The following is a 12,328-nucleotide window of genomic DNA, read 5'->3' on the forward strand; positions in this document are numbered from 1 at the left end:
ACCAACGCACTCCTTTTCCTGTCCCCAAGTCCCCTCTTCCCCGGCACAGACTCTGGTAAATACTCCTAGAATAACCATGTACACCGCTCTGAGCTCCTCGGAGGAAGTGCAAAATATACAAGATATACAAGTGCAAAAATAAATGCAATGAAAAGAACATATTATCACTCTGTGCCTGAGATATATCCCTTTATCTACCCGCACAGTCTAAATATCCTTTCACACACGCCAAGGAAAGCCACTGAGAAGTGTCCCTTTGCCGCTCTCCAGCAACGCCTTCATGCCCCTCCTGCACAGCCTCCTCCGAGGAGGACCTGGAATGCTCCCTTTACTCTCCCCCGCCCCCTTGAGACCCCTCCCACTTTGCGATGACTCTAGATTCTGCAAGCCGCCTTGGGTCCCTCCCAGTGGAAAGGAGAAGATCAAAGTTGCATAAATAAATCGGTTGCAGCCCCCCCCCACCCACCCGCCCGCCCCGAATACTTTTAGCGCCTTTAAAGTGCAGAAACCAATTCGATCACCAGTATCAGGAGGACACCCCCCCTCCCGAAACACACGTGCTTCCCCACCCTTCCTCCTACTTCTCCCCACCTACTTGGAACTGAGCTCCATGCCCCACGGGCCGGTATGCGGTGGCCCCGGCTGGGCTGGGTCCCCGCAAGAGCCCGCCTCCAGGTCCAGGAGGAGGAGGAGGGACCGCGGCCCCCACCGAGGCCGCGGCAGTGGGCGGCGGGGTGAGGGGGAACCCACCACGGCCGGCCATGGAGGTCCCGGGGGGGAGGCAACGGCCGGAGAAGCTTCAAGCGCGCCCGAAAGGAGGAAGCGCAGCAGGCGGACTGACGGTGAAGCGGGCGGCTCCGAGAGAGAGCTGCTCCCGGGCGGGCTCCTCCTCCTTCGGGACCGCCCCCGTTAACCGCTGGAGCCCGACCCTGCCGAGGGGGAAGGAAGAGAGCGAGAAAAACACTCGCCTCACGCGGCGGGCCAGCGGGCGGCCTGACCGACGACGGCTGGCGGCTCCGCGTTGCCGCTCCGAGGCGCCAAACCACCGCCTCAGGAACTGGCACGCGGGCCGCCGGGCAAGGACAGCGACCGAGTCACGAGGGCAAACCGCAAACACACACACAGAGGGGTGGCGGGAGGAGGCGGCGACAGCCCGCCTGACAGGGCGAGCCGAGGCGTGCTGCTTCCTGGGAAGTCGGTCCCACCGCTGCTCGGTGTGTACTAGTGTAGGTTGTCGGGCTTACTCCCAGTCCCAAGGCAAGGCAGCGTGTCTGCGGTTGCAGTAGCCGCCCTAGCGCGTACTTCGTTAGGGGACCGCGCCTCCTGCGCACGCCACGTGGGTACTCGTCGCAAAAAAAGTCCCGTTGAGTTCCGTTGCGCAGAAATTCCCTAGTAAATGTGCTGATGAGCAGCACCCTTGTAAGTCTGGTTGCACTCAGTCGGCTTTGCTTCAGCCAGCGTAAACATGCGTGGGCGTAGCTAGGGGAGAGTGGGCCCGTGTTCAGCACTCTCTCTGGCACCCCCCCCCCCGGAGTGAGGGAGATAATGCAGAAAATGGGGAGGGGTGGACCTGGAGGGCCCTCAGGAGCTGGGGGGCCATGTTCTTTGAACCCTTTCGCTCAATTATAGCTACGCCCCGTAGTTTTCTTATCTGCATGAGCTTAACTTGGAAGTGAGACCCATTGCTTGAAATAGGATTGTCACCTTTTAACTTGGCAAATGAAGTCCACCCATAGAGGTGTAATAGTGCAAAATTAGCATCAATGTCATTATGGGTACAATGTATTTATATTTACATTTGCATTTATATGGCACATTTCACTTTTATGGCCCAACACATTTATCACAATTCAATTTCATAGATTTATTTAATAATATGGAGTTAATAATGCCTAACAGTTATCTGAACCCATAATTCTACTAGCTATTTTAGTTTTGAGATGACAAAGTTGTATTATTCCCTTAATTCTTTTTAAATATATATACTTTTTGTTTCTTTTGCTTCCAAATACCCTATCCCAAATATATCTTTCTGAGAAGAACATAGTATTTGAAGGCAGCAAATCAACAAGTGTATTTTCAGAAACTAATATGGGTATTTTAATAAAACTACTTTGCAATATTCATACAGTGAGGGAAATAAGTATTTGATCCCCTGCTGATTTTGTCTGTTTGTCCTCTGACACAGAAATGACCAGGCTATAATTGGAATGGTAGGTTTATTGTAGCTGTGAGAGACAGAATAACAACAAACAAACCCTCAAAAGCCCAGTGCCCAAAAGTCAGCGATGGATTTGCATTGTAGTGAGGGAAATAAGTATTCGATCCCCTATCAACCAGCAAGATTTAAGGCTCCCAGGTGTCTTTTCACTATATGCAGGTAACGAGCTGAGGAACACCCTCTGTAAGGGAGTGCTCCTAATCCCAGCTTGTTACAGTACCTGTATAAAAGACACCTGTCCATAGAAGCAAGCAATCACTCAGCTTCCAAACTCACCACCATGCCCAAGACCAAAGAGCTGTTGAAGGATGTCAGGGACAAGGTTGTAGACCTGCACAAGGCTGGACTGGGCTACAAGACTATCGCCAAGCAGCTTGGTGAGAAGGTGACTACAGTTGGCACGATAATTCGCAAATGGAAGAAACACAAAATAACTGTCAGTCTCCCTCGGTCTGGGGCTCCATGCAAGATCTCACCTCGTGGAGTTGCAATGATCATGAGAACGATGACAAAGCAGCCCAGAACTACACGGGGGGAACTTGTCAATGATCTCAGGGCAGCTGGAACCATAGTCACCAAGAAAACAATTGGTAACACACTACGCCGTGAAGGACTGAAATCTTGCAGTGCCCGCAAGGTCCCCTGCTCAAGGCAGCACATGTACAGGCCCGTCTGCAGTTTGCCAATGCACATCTGAATGATCCAGAGGAGAACTGGGTGAAAGTGTTGTGGTCAGATGAGACCAAAATCGAGCTCTTTGGCATCAACTCAACTCGCCGTGTGTGGAGGAGGAGGAATGCTGCCTATGAGCTCAAGAACATCATCCCCACCGTCAAACATGGAGGTGGACACATTATGCTTTGGGGGTGTTTTTCTGCTAAGGGGACAGGACACCTTCACCACATCGAAGGGACGATGGATGGGACCATGTACTGTCAGATCTTGGGTGAGCACCTCCTTCCCTCAGCCAGGGCATTGAGAATGGGTCATGGATGGGTATTCCAGCATGACAATGACCCAAAACACACAGCCAAGGCAACAAAGGAGTGGCTCAAGAAGAAGCACATGAAGGTCCTGGAGTGGCCCAGCCAGTCTCCAGACCTTAATCCCATAGAAAATCTGTGGAGGGAGCTGAAGGTTCGGGTTGCCAAACATCAGCCTCGAAACCTTTCTGACTTGGAGGGGATCTGCAAAGAGGAGTGGGACAATATCCCTCCTGGGTTGTGTGCAAACCTGGTGGCCAACTACAAGAAACATCTGACCTCTGTGATTGCCAACAAGTACCTCTGTGATTTGCCACCAAGTACTAAGACATCTTTTGTGAAGGGATCGAATACTTATTTCCCTCACTACAATGCAAATCCATCGCTGACTTTTGGGCACTGGGCTTTTGAGGGTTTGTTTGTTGTTATTCTGTCTCTCACAGCTACAATAAACCTACCATTCCAATTATAGCCTAGTCATTTCTGTGTAAGAGGGCAAACGGACAAAATCAACAGGGGATCAAATACTTATTTCCCTCACCGTACATGTGGTTTTTTTAAGCAAAGCCAGGCCTGACTGGAGTTTGGTCATTCACATGAAATACAGACAAAAGAGGGCCTTAACTGAATTTGATGGACAATCACTGTTAATATCTCTTTTATTAATTATTAAAGACAGAACACTCAAAATATGAACAATCCATAAGTATTACAAACTAGACTAAAACCAAAAATAATATTGATTGATTGATTGTTAGATTTATATACCACCTTTCATTAAAACAATCCCAAGGTGGTTTACAGCAAAATTTAAAAACAAGATTGTAAAAAAGACACAATTAAAATATTGAGCTAAAAATATAAAACAAATCTGATTAAAAATTTTAAAAGGATAAAAGCAATACAGAGTACAAAGAGCAGCAGCAGAGACAATCAAATAAAAGCCTGGGTAAAAAGCCACAATTTAACATGCTTTCTAAAAGCTGTGATGGAGACTCAGGAGCGAATAGCCACCCAGAGAGCATTCCAGAGTCTGGGGGCAACAACAGAGAAGGCCCTGTCCCGCGTGCACGACAACCGAGCCTCCCTCATTGTCGGCACCTGGAGCAGAGCCCCCTCAGATGACCTTGTCAAGTGGGCAGCAACCCTTAGGAGCAGGTAGTCCCTCAAGTATCCCAGGCCCAAACCGTTAAGGGCTTTTTTACCGTCAAAACCAGCACCTTGGATTGGACCCGGGAACAAACTGGTAGCCAGTGCAGCTCTTTCAAAATGGGTGTGATGGGCTCCCGCCGGGCAGTTCTAGATAAAACCCTAGCTGCCGCATTTTGCACTAGCTGTAGTTTCCGGATATTTTTCAAGGGCAGCCCCACATAGAGCACATTACAGTAATCCAGCTGTGACGTGACTAAGGCGTGGGTAACTGTGGCCAGATCTGCCTTCTCGAGAAAGAGACGCAGCTGGCGCACTAGCCGAAACCGTGCAAAGGCACCCCTGGCCACCACCTCCACCTGAGCTTCCAAAAGCAGAGCCGGGTCCAGTAGTACTCCCAAGCTGCGTACTTGCTCTTTCAAGGGGAGTGCAACCTCATCCAGAACCGGTAAAATCTCCTCATCCCGATTGGCTCTCCTACTAACATTACCTCCGTCTTGTCCGGATTCAATTTCAGTTTATTAGCCCACATCCATCCCATCACGGCCTCCAGCCCCCGATAATACCTAGCATTTATTTAGCACTACCTATACTGAATTTTATTTAAAACTCCACCATCATCACACCCTGATATATCCCAACACTTACAACACCATCCTTCCATGGACACACATGGTCCTTTGCTTCTTTTTCTACTCCCATTCTCCTTTCCTTTCTCTCCTTCAAACAACTGATATCCCATCCTGTCATTTACTCCTAGAATGCCGATATAAACCCGTCCTGAGATATACTCCTTATGTACCCTCAAACTCCCAGTATCCCTTCATATTCAATATTGTGTTTGGCTGTAATCCGTACAACAACCCTACAAGGTAGGCCAGGATCATTATCCTAATATTGAAGAAAGAAAACTGAGACTAAGAAGTCTAGCTGGTGAGTTCAAGGCAGAAGTGAGATTTCATCTCACTAAAGTGTGCGGCTGCCTCACCTCCTCTAGCTTAGAGGTGATGGAACAAAGGAACAAAATGTAGCAGCTGCTGTTCTGTCAGCAACCACCCACCCAGCAACCACCCACCAGGAGATTGATGAGCAAGCCTGCCTCCACCACTCCCCTCCTCTGTCAGATATAGTGCTGCAACAGTGTAGGTGTCTGTGTGTGGTGTTCCATTATCCTCTATGGGGCAGGCAAGGAAGCAAATCTGACATACCTTTTGGCAACCCCTGCACTGGTGCCAGTGCTGGAGCCTCAAGAAGAAAAAGAGGGGGAAAGGCACAGACAGTCATTTCAAGGACTAGTACAGCCGACACACCAGAAGAGTTTAGAAAACACACAAATCAGGGTCATAGTGGCTGACAGATACACCCTGGAAAGCAACTGCCTCGGGAAACAAACATACAGAAGTGCTGCATCACCTCAGAAACAAGAGAAACATGATCAGGGGCATCATAGGGATGACTACCACAAATATCCTCAGATGTGTACCCTGTAGGGACTCGCATACTCAAACCTAAGAAACGTCAAACCAAAGAAACAAAAATACAAGAGCAACAAACCAACAGACTGACAGCAAACTACACACTATGAAGGAAACACAGTGTTCGGAATGCTCTATTCCACTTGTTAATGCTTGTAATACATTCCAGGGGCAACTGCTTCACTTGTTAATACCTGTCATAAATCCAGGAGGCAACCACAGGGGAGAATCAGCAGGAAGGGGTGCTAGCCTCTTCCCCACACCTGCTAATTCCCTCTTTCAGGTGTCTCTAGTCCTAGCTGCTTTCTTACTATTTTTCCTTCAGCCAGAATCTGAGGCTGGAAGATACCTGGCTGAAGGGAAACAGTACTGGGAATCTGGAAGGCACAGGAAGCACTAAGTATAATGGGGATAAATTACCACATATGTGGTTTCATATATGCATTCAGTTCGGAGGTTCTGATTATTTCACACACACACACACACACACACACGTGTGTGTGTGTGTGCGTGCGTGCGTGCACAGACACACAGTGAGGCAAGTCACATGAGCAGAGTGAGGCGCCAGAAGGAGGTCTGCGAGGAGAGCCCACTCTCCCCACAGACAATCAAGAAGCAGCCCTGGGCGGCTGGATCGGCCACCCACACGACTGCCGGCTCCATCATGGAGTCGGTGAGGATCGGGGGCATCCTAGAGAGACCCCCGAGCCCGGGAGGCTGCTTGTAGCCTCCCGGTCAGAGGTCTACTCGTGTGTAGCCACACGCCGCAGCAACACACTATCAAAAAGAAGAAGTTAATGGAGCGCTCACTCCTGTTAACCTCGTCTAAGGGGAGGGGTACTTTGGGAGGTTTGCTGCTGGGAGCCGCGCAGCACCCATTGTAGCACTTGATCGCCCAAAAGTGGGCTAGGAGCCTGCTTTTGGCCGATCGTGAGAATAAACTCACTGAGGTGCCAAATCTCAGAAATAGGAAGGCACATACACATTTGAAGAACAATTCTCACAGCAGTTTGGCTACTCCATTTGGCTACTCCAAGTTCACTGCAGTAATATGTGAAGGAAGACCATGGTAGGTATCACTATTACTGGGCTGCCACTTGTTCTGTATAAAATGCAAGTCACTCTTTGAAGCATATCCCAGAGGCAATAACTTCTGATACACCCACAAAAATACTGAATCAGAAATAGGTAGAAACACATACACACACAGGAGATACACACAAGGACACACACCACAAACACATATTCATCTCAAATGCCCTTAAAATCTAAGGCATTACATCTCAGAAACACCAACACCAGTAAAAGCGGCCACTTTAGTGGGTTGAAATAGACAACTTAAGTGGATTCCAGTCTTAGCTAGAACTCATGAAAGGGATTTTCCCAGCACTATTCATCTGTCCATTTTGCTATTAAATCCAGGTTTAACTTGAACCTAAAATTTAAGTTTAATGTTTCTGTCTATAGCACACAAAAATGGCTGTATATATGAGAGAAGGCCAATGCATCTCCAACAGCAGCCAAATGTGGCTCCTTCAATGCTCAATTATTTGCTAACCAAGTTTAGTTCCACCCTCTTGCTGGGTTGTTGGCTGCCAAGGTAGCCCAATTAAAGAGAAAGAGAGATAGCTAAGTGAATCTCTGTTCTTTAGAGTCAAAAGGCATTTTGGCGAGAGCTGGTACAGTGTAGAGTCTGAATGAGAAACTCGCTGGCTCAAATCTTGCTTCTGCCACAAACAAGCTAGATGCCCTTAAGCTAGCCTCTTAACCTTTACTGCAATATGGGGTTAATTCTTACCTTTCAGGTTTGTTGTAAAGATCACAGTAAGATAATACACATGAAGTACTTTGAAAAACTAAAAATGCTACATAAATGCTTAGTAATTTGATCTAAATTGTGAAGGTCTTATTGTGACCGGATAATATTGTTTATTTATTGTGACCACATGATAAATTAATTTGTTTTCTATTTATTAGGTCAAGATTATCTTCCACCAGGGGCAGATATAGATGATAACTTGCCACATTTTAAATGACCACAATTTAGTAAATAACTATCTATATCCACCCCTGGAGACATAGAAATAGGCTAACTAGACAATCAATAGAAGCCAAACTGGTAGCATTACCTAGGGACTGAAGGACATTTCACTCTCAGAGTAAAATACTCCATTACGTAAATATGGGACTTTACTTTTGGGAGGATGAAAATGTCCTTCATCCGTTAGGTAATATAACTAATTTGGCTTATATTGACTTTCTACCCAGTGCACCACTTTAAATTAATTTCCAGCTTTGCTAATATAAAAACTGGTACGTTTTACCTGTCTGCCTTTCAAAAGCCCTGTGTATAGGGCTGAACAGTATAACTGCTACATTTCATATGATCTAAAACTGGAGAAACAGACATTATTTTGTCTTTTCCATCCCCCAAATCTCAAATGCAACCTGAGTTCAGTGTCTCTCACCTAGTGAGGCTGCATAACTTGTGTCTGCATCACTTATGGGGGTGAGTCGTAGCTGAGTGGTAGAAAATCTGCTTTGCATGCAGAAAAGTCCCAGATTCAATGATCCAAAGCAACATCTCCAGGTAGGACTGAGGGAAACTGCCTGAAACCCTGGAGTGTACCTATTCAGTGTAAACAATACTGAGCTAGATGGACCAATGGTCTGACTGAGTATATGGCAGCTTCTCATGTTCTTATCGGGGTGGAGAGTCTTGTGGTAGCGAGCAAGAATTGTCCCCTGCTAAACAGGGTTTGCCTTGGTTTGCATTCAGATGGGTAACTACATGTTAGCACTGTTTACTGTAAGACATTCCCCTTAGGGGGTAGAGTTGTAGTTCAATGCCAGAGCATCTGCTTTCCTGCAGAAGGTCCCAGGTTCAATCCCTTGCAACATTTCCTGGTAGGGCTGGGCAAGACTCCTACCTTGGAGAACTGCTCCAGTCAGTTTAGAGCAGGGCTGCTCAACTCCGGCCCTCCAGCTGTTTTTGGACTACAACTCCCATAATCCCCAGCCGTCAATAGCCAGGGATTATGGGAATTGTAGGCCAACATCTGCAGGAAGGCCGAAGTTGAGCAACCTTGGTTTAGAGTGACAATACTGAGTGAGATAGACCAATGGTCTGACTTGACATAAGGCAGCTTCCTATGTTCTTGTGTTCCTGTTCTTAACTCCACCTGTATTGTTGGGATGCCATGTTACCTGGTCACTTGGGTAGCCCTGTGGATATTGGAGAGGGGCGTGGTGTCCCTCCTTGGAGGCTCTTGTGCCCTTTGGGGGGCAGTGGGGATGAGAAGGGCCCAGGCTGGTCAGATCCCAGTGGGGTTGAGAGGACAAGGCAGGAAGAGCTGCAGGAAACAGCTCTAGGGAGACAACTAGGTTGGGTGTGGCAGGAAACAGGAAGCAAAGTCAGGAAGGGGGTGGGCTGGAAGTAGGCTTTAAGCCCTGTCAGCTCTGCACTGGGGTGTTTAAAGACAAGGCAGCTGATGGTGAGGAACTGCTTCTGAGTATGGGAGTGGGGAGTTCTCCAGGAGAGGGAACTGGCTGAATGCAGCAAGCCAGGAGGAGGACTCAGATGACAAGCTAACCTCCTCCCCTGGCTGTTCCAGAGGCTGACCTTTTGGGGATTGCTTCAGTCATTCTGGAGTTTTAAGAAGGGCTAGGAGCCCACCTGGGAGTCTGACATGTACCTAAAGAGTATTACAAACTGCAGACTTTTGAAGCTGTTCCACTGTGCCTAACTGCCTCTACTCCCTCCTTTTAAAACACACACACACACTTTCCTTTCCTTTACACCTAACCTGTGAAGAAGGGTCCTAAAAAAATAAAAGTTTGTTCCTCGAGAATTTGTGACACAGGCATCCTTTTGTTAGGAACAACCTAATTACTACATCACTCTCCAATGATCTCTCCTCCAAAGGAAATCATACTTGGGTAGTACTGCACAATATTCTGGACACAGAAACTCACAGTAGGTGATCTCCTGGTTTGTTTAATACAATGTGATTAATTGATTGATTAAATGCCGTCAAGTCAGTGTCGACTCTTAGCGACCACATAAATAGATTCTCTCCAGGATGATTTGTTATCAACTTGGCCTTTAAGGTCTCTCAGTGGTGCATTCATTGCTGTCATAATTGAGTCAGTTTAGCTTGCTGCTGGTTGTCCTTTTCTTCTCTTCAACTTTTCCCAGCATTATGGACTTCTCAAGGGAGCTGGGTTTTTGCATAATGTGTCTAAAGTATGATAGTTTGCGCCTGGTCATTTGTGCCTTGAGTGAAAATTCTGGATTGATTTGTTCTATGAGCCATTTGTTTGTTTTCCTGGTGGTCCATGGTATCCTCAAAAGTCTTCTCCAGCATCAAAGTTCAAAAGCGTCAATACGTTTTCTGTCCTGCATCCAGGGGTGTAGCTATAATTGAGCAGATGAGTTCAAAGAACCTGGGGGCCCCAGCTCCTGAGGGCCCCCCAGCTCCACCCCTCCCTATTTTCTTCATTATCTCCCTCACTCTGAGAGGCCGCTGGGGAGAGGTGCAAACACAGGCCCCTTCTCCCCTAGGTACACCCCTGCCTGCTTCTTAAAAGTCCAGCTTTCACATCCATAGAGTGTAATGGGAAAAACCATTGTCCGAACAATTCTAATCTTTGTAGGTATAGACATGTCATGGCAACTAAATATCCTTTCCAAGGCCTTCATTGCAGTCTGCAATGAAGACCTACCAAGTGTTAGTCTGCAGTGTATTTCTTGACTGCTGGATCCTTTACTGTTGATGGTCGATCCTAAAAGACAGAAGCTAACCACCACTTCAGTGTCTTCATTATCAATTCTGAGGCTGGTTGCTGTACCCGTTGCCATTAGTTTAGTCTTCTTTACATTAAGTCGCAGTCCTGTTTTTTTCATTGCGCTCCTTGACTTTCACTGCTAGAGATTGCAGATCATCCACATCCTCAGCTATCAGAGTAGTGTCATCAGTGTAGCGCAGGTTATTGATGCTCCTTCCTCCAACTTTAAAACCACACTCATCTTCTTCCAATGCAGCTTCCCTCAGTATATGTTCAGCATATAAGTTGAATAAATAAGGAGAAAGTATACAGCCTTCTTATGCCTTTGCCGATCTGGAACCAGTATGTTTCACCATGTTGTGTCTGGACTGTGGCTTCCTGTTCTGTATATATACTTGGTATATTAATTTGGAGTCATTGTCAAATATATCTTAAAATATATATTTTTACTTAACTGAGATTAATTTGCCTCCAATGTCAGATTGCAAACATACTTTTTACAAATATAGATCTCTTCAAAAGATCCTTTATTGTGCAAAAACAAAAGTGGATACACATCAATAAAAACGTTTCAGTGTGCACACCATCATCAGTTAAACAAATGAGCACAGAAAAAGACCTTTTTTGTTCCCCAGCTGTTAAATACAGGAGCAGAAGAAGTATTTTTCTGTGCTTGTTTGTTTAACTGATGATGACATGTACATTGAAACGTTTTTATTGATGTGTATTATTTTTGCACAATAAGGGGTCTTTTGAAGAGCACAGCAAAGGACCTCTTCTGTTCCCTAGCTGTTAAATACAGGAAGAGGGTTCCCCCCACCCCTGTACTTGTTTAACTGGATGGGCTATGGATGGGCAAAGTTGGGTGCTGCCCACTTGAAAGCTCGAATGGTGGCAGCAGGCAGAACACATCCTGGGAGGGGAATGTGGGAGGGAAGAGGGATGGCTGGCTGGCAGCAGGCTGGGGAGGCCAGAACAATTCACCTAGGAGAGGGAGGAGGTCTCCGAGAAGGGAAAGAGGAGGGACAGTGACCTGCTGGGGCAGAAAATTGCTCCTTGCTTCAAGTGCCAGCTTTCAGTTGTCACCCTGAGCAAAATGAAGTGGGAAACTATGAGGTGGAAGAATGGACTGTTATCACTTGAGGGTGGTACAGTCCCACTCTGCAGCTACGGTCTCATATTTTTGAATGTTCCTGTAAAATATAGGAAGCTGCAGGTCTAGAACCTTTCTCTAGCATGTGCTCCTTTAATTGCAAGGAAAGTTTGTTTATATGTGTGTGTGTTTAAATTAAGTGGTGGAAAATAGAAAAAAGTACCTCTTCATTGGTGCCACCACATTTATGGAACTACTACCCAAGGGGATTCATTAGACCCACACATAGAAGTTTTAAAAGGGCCTTGAAGACCCATCGGCTTCAACTGGCTTTATCTGCAATGTTTTAACTGAGAAAATTGCCCAAGCTGGTTTTGTGTTATTTTATTCTGCAGCTGGTTCTTTCATTGTTGCTTTTTAGGATTGGAGTTTGCTTTATTGTGAGCCGTTTTGTATAAATGGGTCTTTAGAAAGCGGTATTAAAACGTGTACTAAATGGCATTCCTCCTCCTGCAGTCCAAAGCGGCAGCGTCCTCTTTACCGTCTACCTTGGCTGCAGGTGAAAGTTAGGCCTAAGTTAACATTACAGAAACGAAACTGAAGGAGTGGGATGGAGAGC

The 12,328-nt window shown here is 46.6% G+C and overlaps 1 protein-coding gene across 7 annotated transcripts in view; it reads right to left on the bottom strand.

The window, feature by feature from the left end:
* The window catches only part of SMARCD2 (SWI/SNF related, matrix associated, actin dependent regulator of chromatin, subfamily d, member 2), a 40,160-nt gene extending 38,917 nt beyond the window's left edge, over positions 1-1,243 (bottom strand). For 4 of the 7 annotated variants that reach the window (XM_053260061.1, XM_053260057.1, XM_053260060.1 and 1 more), the window contains exon 1: positions 596-1,235. In XM_053260061.1, the coding sequence (XP_053116036.1) occupies positions 596-763 (168 nt within the window). In that variant the 5' untranslated portion in view covers positions 764-1,235. Of the gene's footprint in view, positions 1-198; positions 316-595 lie in introns of those variants that run through there. The other 3 variants (XM_053260065.1, XM_053260063.1, XM_053260064.1) reach the window with 3 other exon arrangements.
* Between the last annotated feature and the right edge of the window lie 11,085 nt (positions 1,244-12,328).

The sequence above is a fragment of the Hemicordylus capensis genome, chromosome 6, assembly GCF_027244095.1.
Source record: "Hemicordylus capensis ecotype Gifberg chromosome 6, rHemCap1.1.pri, whole genome shotgun sequence".
Classification (NCBI taxonomy): Eukaryota; Metazoa; Chordata; class Lepidosauria; order Squamata; family Cordylidae; genus Hemicordylus; species Hemicordylus capensis.